This window comes from Chaetura pelagica, unplaced genomic scaffold (assembly GCF_000747805.2).
Source record: "Chaetura pelagica isolate M959 unplaced genomic scaffold, ChaPel_1.0 scaffold379, whole genome shotgun sequence".
Lineage (NCBI taxonomy): Eukaryota > Metazoa > Chordata > Aves > Apodiformes > Apodidae > Chaetura > Chaetura pelagica.
The window spans coordinates 258,951-274,324 of record NW_009954412.1 but is presented as its reverse complement, the minus strand read 5'-3'; the positions used below and the strand labels follow the sequence as shown (position 1 = coordinate 274,324).

General features: G+C 53.6%; 1 protein-coding gene across 1 annotated transcript in view; it reads left to right on the top strand.

Moving 5' to 3' along the window:
* The window catches only part of CFAP20 (cilia and flagella associated protein 20), a gene marked incomplete at its 5' end in the record, with an annotated part of 13,211 nt that extends 3,165 nt beyond the window's left edge, over positions 1-10,046 (top strand). The window contains 7 exons of the mRNA XM_010004393.1: positions 460-464; positions 5,227-5,306; positions 6,361-6,472; positions 6,714-6,902; positions 7,455-7,565; positions 9,509-9,604; positions 9,954-10,046. Coding sequence (XP_010002695.1) covers positions 460-464; positions 5,227-5,306; positions 6,361-6,472; positions 6,714-6,902; positions 7,455-7,565; positions 9,509-9,604; positions 9,954-10,046 — 686 coding nt within the window. The remainder of the gene's footprint in view (positions 1-459; positions 465-5,226; positions 5,307-6,360; positions 6,473-6,713; positions 6,903-7,454; positions 7,566-9,508; positions 9,605-9,953) is intronic.
* Between the last annotated feature and the right edge of the window lie 5,328 nt (positions 10,047-15,374).

Genomic DNA, 15,374 nt, shown 5'->3' with positions numbered 1-15,374 from the left:
GAGGGGGGCTGCGCCGCGCCGGGAGGCACAGCAGTGAAACAGGCTGCGAAGCGCTTCAAAGGCTGGGAACAGCAGAGAACTGACCGACCGGCGGCGGCTTCCCCGGGGTGGCTGGATGGCACTGGCACGGGGCCTCCCCTCGCGTGTGAGCCATTAAACAGTCTGGCTACATTATTTAAAGGTAGGTTGTGCGCAGCTTTTAGGGTGTACCAGAAGTCAAAGAATGTTTGTTTTCTCCTCCCGTCTGCTTCCAACGTGGTTCTGCTGAGGGTCCCCAGCCTTGTTCCAGCTACCTGGTATCAGGGAGGCTGAGGGTGGTGGGATCTGCTGCCTCCTGCCCTTCGCAAGCCGCCTGTGGGTGTGTTGCTGCCTGCAACAGCAGGCACACAGGGACGGCACACAGGAGGTGCAGACCCATCCTGTTCCCCTTCAGTGGGGTATCCCTGCAGCTTTGCAAAGAGCTGGTTGGCTCTGTGCATGTGCCTCCCTCAGGGCTTTTGCACAAGTTTTTATATCTTTAAAAAAGGATCAGCATCTTATTGGGATGGTGTGAGGACAGAATGCGTTGAAGACCTTAGACAAAGGGATGTAGTGTCTCCAGAATGGATAAAGCCACCAGCAATCCAGGCTGACACTGCTTGGAGCTGGAGGTTGGACTGGAGACCTCCTGAGGCACCTTCCAATGTTAGTTGTCCTATGCAGGGTGATGCTGTTGGGATCACTCCACTGCTGGTGGCTGTGAGCAGGGGTCCATTTGGGTGCAATAATTGCTAGATTGGCCAGCAAAGGCGGCAGAAAAATTAGTACTGCTGTCCCTGGCTGTGCAGGTTGTTTCTGCAACCTGCTGCAGGGCTTGCTGGGCCCCCTGGCACTGCCTGGCAGCTTCAGCCCTGTGTCCTTTTGAGCAGTGGGGCTGTGTGTGGGTGCTCCTCCTTGCTCAGAGGTCTGCCTGTCCTCAGAAAGAGCAGCCACTTGGCCAAGCCTGTTGTGAGGACCCCCCTACTCACAAAGGTGTGGCATGAAACCAGAGTGGGTTTTCTGACCTCTTACTTTTCCATTTAAAAGGAGTTGGGGTGATGGGTTTGTAAGAGTTTCAGTGTTCCTGGCCCAACACCCTTGGTGTGTTTGCAGCAGCAGAAGGTGAAGGGCATCTTGCTGCCTTATAGCTGAGAGAGAGGATTCTTTCAGGTCTTCACTCCACGTGGGTGTCATGTCCCCTTCTCAGCCCCTTCAGAAAATCCCAGTCGTGCTGCTTAACTCGCACGTTGGGCTGTGCTTCCCCAGGGGCTGTGGGTAGCCTCTGGACAGCAAACCTTGCTAAGGCCAATTTGGCCTGGCCACCAGCATCCTGCCCCAGGGGACTCTGGCAGGACTGAAGAGTCCAGACCTTGGGAAGAATGCAGTAACTGTCCCACTGTCCTCACAGGCAGAGGTTCCTCTTTCAGCCTTGTCCACAGTGAGCCAGTAACTGTTGGGCTGTGGTCTCTTCTGCCTTCCAGCAGTGTGTGTGCTGGTTTTGAGACCTGTTTGCAAGGTGGTTTCTGTTTGCTTTCCAGCCCATTGTGGTTCAGAGTCCTCTGTTTATTCCTGCAGCATCCTGCCACCATGGTCCCCCTCACTGATGTGTGAAGACATGCTGATCAGTGTCCAGGGGAATCACTGCTGCTTTTCTGCAGAGCAAATGGGAACAGTTTGATGAAACTTGTCAAACCTATTGATCCTCTTGCTAATTTCTCCATGTTCCTTCTGCTGACATGTCAACATGGAGTATTGTTAGCAATTTGAAAAGCTGTTGGGAGGATGCAAGGTCAGGTGGTGTTCAATACCCCTCTGAAAATCAAGTGTGTGCCAGGGGGGTCATCTTCTGCAGCCTTTCTCAGGCTCATCAGTTCTCTTGCACAGCATCTTTGTCCTAGATCTGTCCATGCTGCTCACTGCTCTACCCCCAAACCTGTGTTCACCAAGTGCTACAGCAGTTCCTCCTGCTGTTGCCTCTTGTTTTCCCCCTCTCCCTTCTTGGAGTAGGGAGGAGGCAAAAGGGCCTGGTGCCTGTTCTGGTTGCCCCACTGGCTTTGGGAAGCCCTGGCTGTGGTTCAGCTCTCGGTGGCTGGCACTAGAACGTTGCCTGGGGCCAGGGCGGCCGGCAGCGCTGCGGGAGGGGAGCCTCCAGAGGTCGGCCTTGGACCGCGGCGATTGCTCCTTCCTGCTCTTCCTCTGAGCTCTCTTACATCTGATTGGTGTTGCTAGCAGCAACACCAGCCTCAAGAAATACGTATGTTCAGATACAACTGTCTGTGAAGCTGCTGCTCCCTCCAAACCCTGCGAGATTGGAGGTTTGCATCTGAGAAAAAAGCTTTTTCAGTTTGTCTGTATAGACAGGAGATAACTTCCCTGTTACCTGGATTCAGAGGATCATAGGCATTTGAAAAACTTAAATTGTCTAATAGGGCTATTGTCCTTTTTTCCAGCTTCAAAAATCCACCTTCTTAGGCTTAAGGTGTCTAGAAAATATTGGCCAAGTCGAAGCCTGGAGTGTTTTATTTAGATTTATAAAGTTTTCTGAAAACTTCTCTTACTGAGCTTCTGGGAGGTTTAGGGAAAAGCCCCTCAGCTCAGGGAGCTCTTGCTGAGCAGCTGCTGGGAGCCCAGCAGGACCATCCCTCCCACCTTGTGCCTGGCTGGACTTTTTCAACTTTAGAGCCATGCTCTGGTGTGGATATTTAGATTGGAGAGTACGAAAAAATTTTAATTGGATATTGGTAAAAAATTATCTACTGAAAGAGTTATCATGCCCTGGCACAAGCTGCCCAGGGAAGTGGTGGATGCACCATCTCTGGAGGCGTTTAGAAAACACATAGATGTGGCACTTCAGGCCAAGGTTTAGTTGGCATGGTGGTGTTGGTTTGACAGTTGGACTTGATGATCTTAGAGGTCTTTTCCAATCTTAATGATCCTGTGACTGTATGGGTACAAGTATGAGAGGTTGGGCCATTGGATCTTTAGGTGTCAAGGCAAGCCTGGACCCCTGTGTTGGTGAGGCCTTGGAAGGGGTGCTGGGGGAAGGTGGTGCAGAACCAGTGGCTCTACCTGATGGAGCTGGTGGTTGCCTCTTTGTCTGTGCAAGCCCGTCGGGTCAGGACCCCCAGAGGTGATGGGAGAAGGGAAGTGCTCCTCTGGCTGGGACCAAAACATGCCCTCCATCGAGGAGGGGTTCCTGAGGCAGGTGGGAAGTGAGGTTGGCCTCCATGGGGCTCCAGCTGCAGGGCGACCCACAGGGCCCAGCCGGGGCGTGTCTGGCCCCAGCACGTCCCGGGGGCAGTGCTCTAAGGCCCTGCGGGTGCTGAGCACTTGTGACACTGTTCAAGCTTATTCCACCAAAACGGCAAAGGTTCATGGGCTTGTGATCCAGCAGGTGCTGGACATCAGGCTACAAATGTCTGTGTGTCTGTCCTGCCCGCACAGGATGGCATCGTGCGGAAGGACACCCATGCCACGTGGCACTGTTCCATGGTGCAGCTCACAAACACACTGAGCTAGGTGGGACTTGAGAGGAAGGGTTCTGGTGCAGTCTGCTCCTAGTTTGTACTTATCTCTTCTCTTTTATGCTGTTTTTCATCCTGTTCCTGGCAATGCTGAAGAAGCGCCGCTTCTATTCATTGTCCAGTAATCTGGGGAAGGAAAGCCTTCCCAGGCTAAGCAAGGGGACCAGGCTGCAGAGAGAAGCACTGCTGACTAACTGGTTTAAAGCACATGTAGCCATTTTCTCTGCTACTGTCCTCACCAAAGAAGCCCAAACCTGAACCTTCTCCTTTCTGTGGAGCTGTAAGCTTCCCTTGGTGAAAGCTGTTCTACATGGTGTGGAGGCAGATCTTGCTGTGCTCTATTGTCCCCTGCTTAGGTAAGGTTCAGTCCACATGCTAGATCCCTGTGGCTTCCAGGATTTCATTTCCCATATGCCAGTTATACTGCACATGCAGAGGTACATGGTGCTCTGCTGGGCTAGTAATTTTAAAAAAAACAAAAGACAACTCATCCAGATCTCTTGTGGTTATTTTTTCCCTTCCAAATCCATGGGAGCTGCACTTGATGCAAAGGAGAGATGCAGTTTTCCTGTAAGGATCCCCTCTCCAAGCTTCATGTTGTCTGGAAGAATCTATGTGGACGTGAAGCACAGTTCAGAGCAGCCTGGCAGGGCAAGCTGCACTCCAGTGCTTATTGGTAGCTACTGGGTGACCCAGGCTGAGGTTTCTTCTTGAATCTGCTCTGGACGGGGCTGCTCGCAGGGCTTTCTTCCCACAAATGTATGCAGCATCACCCTCTGGAGAAATAAACTTTGGAGATGGATTGCTAAACCTGTAAATCATTTTGTAGCTCATAACTGGAACCATCCCATTAGAAGCTTAATGTATTCTACATATTAGCAGCGGGCATGGGTGCTAAAGAAACTAATTCATGGGGCTGGAAGGAGCATTGCAGTTTTACTGATCTAGCACTGGGGAAGAGTAGAGGGCTTAATTAGCAAAAGTGCCTTTTAAATTGAGATAAATTTGATGGGAAGTGAGCTGCTTAATTTAAAAAAGTAAGTCCTCAGACCCTGGGATTCAGCCATAGTGCTTGTGGAGAAAAATGAATTTGTGTTGGCTCCTGGCTCCAGCCCTGGCCTCCCTGAGCTCTGTGGAGAACTGCCTGCATCTGAGTAGCCAAATCACCCTGCCCCTCAGCAGAGCAGAGGGTGGCTCTGCACTGGTGTGTGCTGTAATTACCAAACTCTCCTCTGGTCCTGTTCTCCCACCGAGGCAGCGTGTCATGCTGGAGACCCCTTGGTGACTGGTGGCTGGCTAATGGCTCCCTTTGTTTGCCCCTGTATACTCATATTCATTTTTTCCCTCATCCCACTCTCATTTGATCTTGCTATTGCTCTGACACTTTTCTGTTTGCTTATTTGGGCCTCTGACATGAGGCTTGAGTCGCTTGTGTTCACTCTAGTGTATTTGGAAGTCTTGCACTGGGTGTCCATGCAGTGTGCTGGGCTGTAAGCTCCTGCTGGAGTCCTCCCTCTTTGGAGCAATGATCAAAGCCTTGGAAACGGTGACATCCAGGACAATAGGAGCCAAATGAACGTACATGGGTTTTCCTGGGATCTTTTTCCCCCTCTCAAGGGAGCTGTGGGCTCCTCTTGTTTCCTCTCCAGTGACACTTGTGCTCTCTGCCCGGTTTTTCTTCCAGGTGCGCAATGGCCACATCAAGCGGATCACAGACAATGACATCCAGTCACTGGTGCTGGAGATTGAAGGAACTAATGTCAGGTAGGAGAAAATGCCTTCTGCCCTAGTGTGCCCTGGGGGCTTGACCCTGGAGCAGAGTGAAAAACGTCAGTGCCCAGCAGATGATTCTACCACCATCTCTTTGTCAATAAATTTAATAATATGTTCTGGGGTCAGGTCACTGATACTCCTCTGAGGCACTGTACTGTGCCTTTTCCTGGTCATGCTTGTAGAGCCTCTGTCATCCTCTGTGTGGCCAAAGGACAAAAAAGTAAAAATCAAGTCCTGTTATTTTTCCATCACTTGGGGAAAAAAGCTGTATTTGATGCCAGGTCTGCAGTTGGTGCCATTGAGAAAGTAGCACTCTGCATTCTGCATCTCCTGTTGCCTTAGGCCTACCCTGCTCTCCCCATGTGACAGCCTCTCTTGGCAGCCAGAAGATCAAAGGGAGATTTACAAGGGGAGTTGCTTATGGTCCTTCACGGAGCAACCTTGTCTCCATCAATTGGGGTGAGAGACGGCCAGCTCCCTGAGCGGGTTCAGAGTCTCCAAGGCTTTTCCAGGGGTGATTCAGAGCAGGACGCTCCTTATAAGGGCAATGAAGACTCCTCTCCTGCAGACAGGCTGAGCCAACACTTCTCTTCCTCCCAAGATGTGTTGATACAGAACTTGCCAGGCGTGACGTGTATTTCTAGGGCTCATGACCTCTGTTTTCCCAGCCATATAGAGCACACAGGGCCTCTGCTGTGCTCTGCAGGGCTCAACCTTTTCAGTCAAGGATAAGAGCAGGTTGTGTTAAGAAACAGTGCTGACATGGCCTTGAAAATGGGGAGGTGAAGCTGTCCAGGAAGGTGTTAAATGCCCTGGGTGAGGAAAGTGGGATTTCAAATGGGCCTTTTATCTTATTCTCCCTGCAGCTAACTGTGCAACTCTCCCTTCCATTACAGGAAGCCCTGGTTGTTGCTGAGATCTTACGATCACAGCTGTCTTTTTCTGCTGCTCCTCCAAGGCTGCGTTAGGTCAAGGGAGAGACTTGGACTCGGGCTGTTTGCTTTGTGCCATGTGAGATCCTAAAGCATTTTTCTGTCCTTCTCAGTACCACGTACATCACATGCCCTGCTGACCCAAAGAAGACTCTGGGCATCAAACTACCTTTCCTAGTGATGATCATCAAGAACCTGAAGAAATACTTCACTTTTGAAGTTCAGGTGAGGATCAACCAGTTTTGCTTTCTTGGCCATTGTGATGTTTCAGATTTTCTGCTGTGGGGGCATCAGTCAGCTCAGGCACAATCATTGCTACTCCTGAAGATGGGTTTGTTTCCTGTGTTAAAAATACTCCTGCTGTGAAATGGAGAGGTTGAGAGTAGGAAAGGCCTTTCTCAGAGACAGAGTCTGATTTTAGAGCAGCTGCTATCTCAGGGGTCCCTGACTGCCCTCCTTGCCCCAGGTGCTGGATGACAAGAACGTTCGCCGGCGTTTCCGTGCAAGTAACTACCAGAGCACGACGCGGGTGAAGCCCTTCATCTGCACCATGCCCATGCGCCTGGACGACGGCTGGAACCAGATCCAGTTCAACCTGTCAGACTTCACCCGTCGGGCATACGGGACAAATTACATCGAGACCCTGAGAGTTCAGGTGAGGAGCAGGTGTATCCTGCCCCAGAAGGCAGTGGTTTGCAGTCTTCTGCTGGCTGGGATGGCCCTGCTGCAGCTCCTTGTGGAGTTGGGTGGGCAGTCACCTGCAAAATGTCTGCTTTCTCATACTCCTGAGGGGATTCGAGTGGCTCCCTGGCTGCCAGCTGATAATGGAGGCAGCATGGACTGGACAATCTAATTCCTGACCTCAGGGTGGCCCTGAAGAGTGTTAAAAATCCAGCAAGCTAAGGCTGAGAGTGTTCCAGCAACTGCTGGTAGCAGTGAAGAACCAGAAGTGGGTTCACAGCAAAGAACCCTCCAGACAATTGAGGCAGATCTCAATTTGCATAGATGCCAGAGTGTGGCCAAATCTCCTGAGCCAGCTTGCATTGCTGGAGAGAGCATCTAGCACAAAGCAGAGGGCATGGGCCAACATTTCTGCTCTGATGCCCTGTCAGACTGGGAGAGAGACAGTGAGGTCTCTTCTCCAGCTGCTGAGCTAAGGAATCCAAGTTGCTGCATAACAGCAAAGCTGTTTTGTTTTGACTCTCAGATCCACGCCAACTGTCGCATCCGACGGGTCTATTTCTCTGATCGGCTCTACTCAGAGGATGAGCTCCCAGCTGAGTTCAAGCTGTATTTGCCTGTCCAGAACAAGGCCAAGGTGAGCTGGCTGTGGGCAAGGAGGGGCAAGCAGCTGCTGGGCCAGGCTGGCATTCCACATCTCCTCTCACTGCCTTCACAATCCAAAGTTTATTCTAGCTTAGGCCATCAGCCAGGGAGCCCCCCTGCTGCTGCCGGTGTGAGCAGGCTGTCGGGGTGCCTTGCTGAATTGCTTTCTTGCCAAAACACACGGAAATTGTCATTCCCATCTAGGATCAGGGTGAGCTGTGCATTTGCTCCCCACATCCTTCCTGTTGGTGTTGAAGGCAGTGTAGCAGCCTCCTGGCATCTCTCTGGGGCTTTCGCCCATGACTCAGCACAGTGGCTCTGCTGTTCTGACCTAGCTGCAGCTCCACATGTGTCTTCCAGGAAAGATGCTGTTTGTGTCCCCTGAGCCCAAATTTACTCCCCTCTGATCTCCTCCCTGCCCAGTGATCTTCTTGCTGCTTACCTGCCCAGTGGTGTTGGGAGGTGGTTGGGTATAGGCAAGGCTGTGGCTGCCTAGCAGAAGGAGATGCCAAGCTCTGCTCTCACAGTGATGGGAGCAGAGTCCCAGGCATATTGTCAGTAGTCTAGAGGCTTGTGAGGAAGCACCTCCTTTTCCAGGGCCCAGTGCAGATGCTTCTTTTAGCAGGGAACATTCCTGTGCAAAATTTTGAGGAGCTGACAGAGGATTTTGGGTGCTGATATCAGTGAGGGGTAGAAGGCAGTGTTAACAGTAGGTGACACCTCTGGGGTTCCCTCACTGCCCTCTGGGCTGTAGCAGCCTCTGGGGGTGTTCAGGAGAGTGCTTGGGGCCCTACCAGTACAGTTTGTCTTGGTGCTGCCAAGTCTAATATGTTTCCTTTTTTTTCCCCCTGCTCTGTCCAGCAATAATTCCATATTGGGAAGAGGTGGAAGAAGAGGGGATTCAGCAGAACTTACGGTGTTAAGTGTGCACTCTTGAAGATACCAATTTTATTTTTTTCTTTCCCTGTTTTCCATCTCTTATTTTATATATGATCTAAATATGGATGTAATACTCACTCTTGGAAAGTTATTAAACATTTGATTCTATAAGTCTGCTCCTGGTTTCTTCCTCTTTTGGTGAGTCCTTTAAGTTGTATGTGCTAGTGCTTCAGAAAGTGCTGAGAAATTTCTAAATGTTAGGATTTGCCTCTCAATTGGACTTTGGCAGCCTTGCTGTTGAAGGGATAGCACAGATGTGAACAACAGTGATCTGGAGAGGGGAGATATAGTAAGGTTTTCATAGAGGAGACAACAGGATCTGTCTCTAGTCCATGAGGTTTGTGACACTCTACCTATGGCAAGAACTCAGGCTGTTCACCTTTAGTACATGAAAGTGGCTTTTTCATTCCCTTCTTCCTTGAAGCTGTTTCCCAGCAGTGACAAATCGCTCTTACCTTGCCTATTAGGGCACAACTCCTGTGTAGTTAAACGACTCATTCCAGCACTCATTCCACCATTCAACCAAGCCTTTAGCAGCTACTTATAGCAAGAGGCACACAATAGTCTTCCAGCTGCCAAGTTATCCCTTTCCCCAGGGATCAAAGGGGAGGTTTAGTAAAGCAGTATAACAGGAGCAGAAGTCTTTTCCTGTGCAGGAGCTGCCCTTCCCTGCCTTTGTTGTGGAAAGGCTTGTGGAGGGGCTGCCACAGACCTGTGCCCTTAAGGGAGAGTCTGGGAGCAGCTGATGCCTCCCTGGGGCCAAGCTCCTACAGCCAAACTGGTGGGCAGGTACCTAAGGCAGCTGCTGGGTTCTGATCCTTCCCTGGGCTGGGCAGTGAATTGGGAAGACTTTATTTATTATTCCGTGAAGCAATGCTGGTTTCTCGAAGAAGGAGGGGTGCCTCTTTGGGGACATCTGCCCAAAGTCTGGGTTTAATTGTGACCTCTGGCACTCTGCTTGGTTTAAGGGTTTCATGTGTCTGTGCACCCTTACAGGCAGCAGCTTCACACTTTATCCCTGTGGCCAGCTCTCAAGACACCAGTGTAGCTGCCATATTTGCACCTTTAAAGCTGGTGAGATTTGATCTGGAGGTATTGACCCCATGCTGCCACGTGGTGCTGGGCTGCACTTGTGGAACTCTTTCTGGAGAATACCTTTCCAGTTTGTGTAGCTTGGTAGTTCCAAGGAGCAAAGCCAAGAAAACCCACTTGGGAAGGCACCATCCATCTTGTTTTGACATCTATCAAGGCTTGGCTGGACTTGAGATCGGTTAAGTGGACTCAGTACTGTGTGCCAAGGAGCAGCCTTCATTAAGTCCATGGCAAGGCTTTGATGTCATCTTTGCAAAGCTTGCCAGGGCTGGGGGATCCACCAGCCACCGGCTGGGTAAAGGCTGCAGCCTTTCCCACAAGCTCACGTTCATGTGTTTTTTTGTGGCAGTTGGTGGCCAAGCACTCACCAGGAGCCTGGCCCTGGCAGGGCCCTGGCTGGAGTCATCCCTTGTCCTGGAGGAGCTGGGCTGGCTCCAAGTAAGTGACCTTAATGCATTAAGAGAGACTGGGCCCCCCAGAGCCCCAAGCTGGCTGCCTCTGCAGAGAGATTAGATGGGCCCTTCTGCCAGTTCCTGCCCAGTGTCTAGGAGCTGTGCCAGCAGATTTGCTGGAATAAACGCCTAGCTGCAAACCCTTACATCCATGTAGACCCTGTGTATTTTTTCAAATGAAAAAAAAAAAGATACTGAACCTTCCTGTTTACATGTTGCACAAAGTGGAGCATCATCAGATATCGGCCCTTTCCTTTAGAGCCCAATGCTGGCAGATTTACATGATGTCCTTCGAAAATCTTCTTCTTCTAATCCCCCCTCCCATCAAAACTTTAACCATCTTGCTGAAGGTGAGGGAAGTTTGGGTGCTCTCCCTGCCAGATAAGAGGATGCTGCTGGAGGATGGGCCAAAACGTTGCAGGCAGCCTTGTCAGCAGGCCCTTCCTGGAGTAAATGTGCTCTAGAAGCCTCCTGTGCTGCAGCTCCCAGCTTCTTACTGCTTTGGTTATGACTCTAGACCCATTTGGGACACAACGTCCTCCTACACAGAAAGAATGGAGCAAGGCATGAAAGACATGGGTGCAGAGATGGGAGCCTGCTCTGAGGATGGCTGCTCCTGGGGATTCTCAGCTTGGTGTGGGGGGGAGCAGAGGGGGAGTCCTGGTTCAATGCAGGCAGCCTGAGGAGAAAAGGCCTTTATATCTCCTCATTCACCTTCTTATGGGTGGCCTGCTTCTTCCTTCCTACTTAAGTTCTTCTTGCATTTCACGTCTATTGGGAGAGAAAGGAATTTTTGTGGGGATGCCCTGGATTCAACCTGGGACAGAGCATGGTCTGTCCAAAGATGTGTTTTCCTAGTCCCTGCCAGCTTTTCACCTTCTTCTTCCATTGGTAGGGGCAAGGTCCTGCATGTGAGCACTTGGATCAGGAGCTGGGTGCTGGGAGTCTGCTTTCCACATCAGAGCCAGAGCATCCCTTTGAAATCTCAGTGCTGAAGGGTAGCAAGCACAGAGGCTGTGGCATCGGGGAAGACAGGACGGGAGAGTGACCCTCCTGGGGCTGGGGAGCAGACCCACTTGGAGTGAGCTGGAGCAGTTGCAGCATGATGTGAGTCAAGGCTGGGACATCCCTCTGCTCTGGTAGCTTTGCCCAGGCAGGTGGCAGGGGAAGCAGATGGCAGATTTTCCCTAGAAAGCTCCCTCCTGTCTTGGCTCTGCCAGAAGCAGTCAGTCCAGATGAGAGTCTGGTCTGGTAGAGCAGCAGGACACTGGTACAAGCTTCTGTCCCTGCATGTGGCTTTTCCCTTCCTTTTTGCCTCTTTTCTATTCAGTGGATCTTGACACAAAGCAACAGAGCTCTGAACATGGAGGTGATTTGCAGGAGTTAAAAAAAATAAGTATGTGCCAAACCTGTTTCCTGGCCCACTGTGCCTCCCATTCTGCATCTTCCTGGATGGCTTGGGCCAAATGTTGTCATCTTTGTAGAGGGATTGCACATCCAGGGCAACACTAATCCTCCACAGCTGCTGTCTAATGTGGGGCAGGCTGTGCTGGAGGCAAGGGAAATGGTTATTTTGAGTTTTGTCACTGGCCACTGCCCAGGAAAAATGAGTGACTGTAATGGGGACTTGGGCCACTTCTGCATGTGAGCAGAGCTGATCGTACTGCCCTGCTGTGCCTGCCAGAGAGGGGTAAGGGCTTCCCCTGTAGGCTGCAAGTTGGGACCGCCCAAGCAAGATTTTAGGAGAATGAGGAAATGTCTGTGCACCCCGAGAGCTGCTCTGGGATGTGATGAGGGAAGTCTCGGAGACACTAGACGGGAGAAGATGATGGATGATAAGTTATGCTGAAGCAGACCAGCAGCCTCTGTGCTCCACCATCACCTTGCATGTTGCTGCTGCAGCCCAGAAATTACTTTCCTCCCCAGAAGACAAAGGGTCCAGCACTCGAGGGAGTGTGGCTGGTGGGTGCAGGGTGGGTGTGAGGGGGATGATCAGCAGGCACGTACCGCGCTCCGTGTGCTGGTGGCTGTGCTGGCACCCCTGCCCCGGCAGCACCTCACGGCTCAGCCCTGCCTGCAGCGAGCTCAGGCAGCAGGTTCAGCCCCTCCCAGGGCCCCGCTGCTCTTCCCCCCCATCCTCAGCGGCGTTTCCTCCGGCCTTGAGCTCAGCCGCTCGCTGTATTCCGGCCCCAGCTCTTCCTCTGCGCCCAGCCCGGCTTCCTCCTTCCTTTCCGGGTTCCTCTCCTCAGCAGCTCAGAGGGGATCGTGCCCCGGCTTGCAAAGGAAGAGGAGGCCAGAGGAAGCGCAGTTTCTCCCATGATGGTTCCAAGCAGGCAGAGAGCTGCTGCCAGCCCTGGTCACCCCATCAGCCGGGCTCACGGAGCCCTGTCCCACAGCTCCACCCGGCACAGCGGGGCCTGCGGGTCGCTGAGCTCCCAGGGTCTTTTCCAGGTCGGGCTTCCAGTTTGGGAAGCTGGGAGTTGTCTGCTGGGGGGTGGATCCTGGCAGGGCTGCTTGGTGCCTGCACTTAAGCCTCCCCTGAGCCACCAAAATCCCAATCCCCTGGGACATGTGCACCTTGTCCTCCTCGGAGCGGCCGGAGCCGAGGCCACCCTGCTGCGGGCACGCAGGGCAGAGCAGCAGCCTCCGCAGAGCCCGGGCCCGGCCGCAGTGCTGGGCTTTGTCTCCGGCAGGGTCCCTCGCTGCTGTCCATGAGCGTTTCCAGATGGCCCCGGGCTTCTGGCCCCGACTCCGCGGCAGCATCCGGGGAAGGGGGGGGGGGGTGGGAAGCCATGGCCCAGGTCGCCCAACCCAGCCAGTCTGGGCCTTTGCTTCCAGTGCCTCCAATTGCCCCTGGGGAGCGGCTCCCTGATCCTCGCCCTAACTCAGCAGGGACCCCCTGCCCCGCCCTGGGAAGGGCATGTGGCTGGCAGCTAGCCCTGGGCACCCTCAGCTGGCTCAGGAGGCTTTCCCTGTGACCAGGCATCTCTCTGGGTTACTAGGCTTCAGGGTCCTCACCCCTGCATCCCACTGAGCCCTCAGCACCCCCGGGAGAGAGAGGGGAAATGCAGCTGCCGTGGGAAATAAATCTCTTGTCGGAAATGCATCTGCCATGGGAAATGCATCTGCGCCTGCTTCTGGAGCTGCTTTGCGGGGGTGGAGAGCAGCAAATCCCAGCCCCATGTTCCTCCTGTCTCACCTCTTGGCCAAGTTCATGCCTTTTGGTCACTGCCAGTGCCACTCTGGCTCAAGTTTGCGTCAGGCTGGGGTGCTAGGCTGCCCTACAGCACGACTCACAGTTCAGCAGAGCCCTGGGAGGGTCCATACAAGCAAAACTCTGGGCAAATGAGCCAAAAGCTATTTGAAAGGAGTTGGAAGTCAAGGAACGTGACCCAGCACAGCCTTGCCAATGGAATACAACAGCCCAGAGCCACTTGGAGACCTCTCCTGCCCCAGTTCCTCAGGGTTTTCCTGTGCCTGATTTTGCCTTCTCACACAGCTGCAGTGATGTGCTGGGGTTGAGCCAAGTGTGTTTCCTGGGAAATAAGCTAATAGCTGGGAATCGCTGCCCAGGGTGGGCAGGGATCGAGGCTGGAGCAGGGGACAGGTGACCCAGACCATGGGTGTCCCTGCCCAGTGCCAGAGCCCCTAGCAAGAATGGACAGAGCCAGCATGGGGCCTACCCTTTGGAAGTCATGAGCAGCTGACAAGTGGTGAGGATGGTGAAGGCGGCACAAAGGCTTCAATCCTACCCATGAAGGGGGGATGAGGGCTAGCATGGTGGGGGATGGGGGCAGGGAAAGCCAGAGACCCAGAGGCAGCAGAGGGGGGGGCAAGTCAGGGGTGGGTTAATGCACAGCTGGGTGCTCCGAATCTGGGTGCTTCGAATCCAGTGCCATAGGGAGAATTCACCCCCCACTGGGGTAATCCCCAGAGGGATAGGTCAGACCCACATCCTTCCCTGCCAGAGCCTGCCTCTCCACCAGTGTATTAACTGTACCAGCCTCTGTCATCCATCCCATGGCTGCCCCTGCAGCTCTGGAACCCCAGCTCACCACCCTGCTGAGCAGCACCAGCAAAGGGACCTGCTACCATCCCCATAGACCAGCTCTGGCACCCACTGTGCCTTGGTTTTCCTTCCTATTTAAAGGCTGAGCAACGTTTTTCCCTGGTTAAAGCAATTTCCCACACCCCTGTGAGTTTAATCTTTCCCACTCCCACGATTATTTCCTTGATCTCTACAGCAGTCCTGACTCCTGCTTTCCTCTGCTGAGACCACAATGGTGGGACAGGATACAGCCACCCTCTTCTCCCCAGGAAACACGTGTGGACAGTGAGCTGAAGCACCTGGTCAACCTGCTCCAGGAGGGCTCCTGTACCATCTCCCAGCCACACCGAGGCTGGGAGCAAAGGGGTTGCCCCAAGTCTGAGGAGATGGTGGCTGCCCAGGGGCTGGTTGGAGTGGGAGGCCAGTGCTGGCTGGGGAGAACAAGGCACCCTGTGTTCCCAGCCAGGCCACGGCCACGGGACCTGGTGAATGGCAGCTCTGTCTGCTGCTCGGGGAGGTGGTAGGGCAGCTTTCACTGACTGCACCCCAAAAATGGTAGCCCTCAGGCAGGGGTTGCTGTGGGGACACACCAAGCCATGCTGGCCCATTCCTCACATCTCCCAGCATGGCCCCCAGCCCCCGTGGGTGCCAGGTGGGGTGGCACCCCCAGGCATGTCCCTGCTACGACAAAAATCTCCCAAATGTGGCAGGGGGGTGGCCCCAAGCAGGAAGGACACACCATGGCTCCACACACCCAACCCTTTAATATGCATACAAGGCTGCGGTGCCTACTGCCCTGCCCGCGGGGCTGCGCGTCCCCTCAGCAGTGATGGGGTCAGAGCTAAGCTGAGCCCACCAGGGATGGCAAAGGCGGCACCTTCCCCCTCGCAGCTTTAGGCACCACCTCCCTGTAATCCCCACGGTCCAACACGGTGAAACAGGGCTGGGAGCTCCGCCCTCCATGCCCCTAATGCTTCCCTGCTCCTGGAGGTGGCAGCAGCTGAGACCTGCCAGCTTGTAGCACTTGTGACCAGCTCCCAACCCATCCCCCTCCTCCCACGGCATGGGGACAGCTCAGTGGGCTCACACAGGAGGAAGGAACCCTGCTGGGACCGTGCGGCAGAGGTGGGTGGAACATGATAGGTGGCAACCTGGGTGTGATAGCAAGAGGGGGACAGGTGCCAGGGAGCAGGCAGACCTGGGTGCACCCTCCAGCCCCCCTGTGACCATCCCCTAGGCCCAGCCCAGCTGCGCCAGAGGGGCTGGGGGG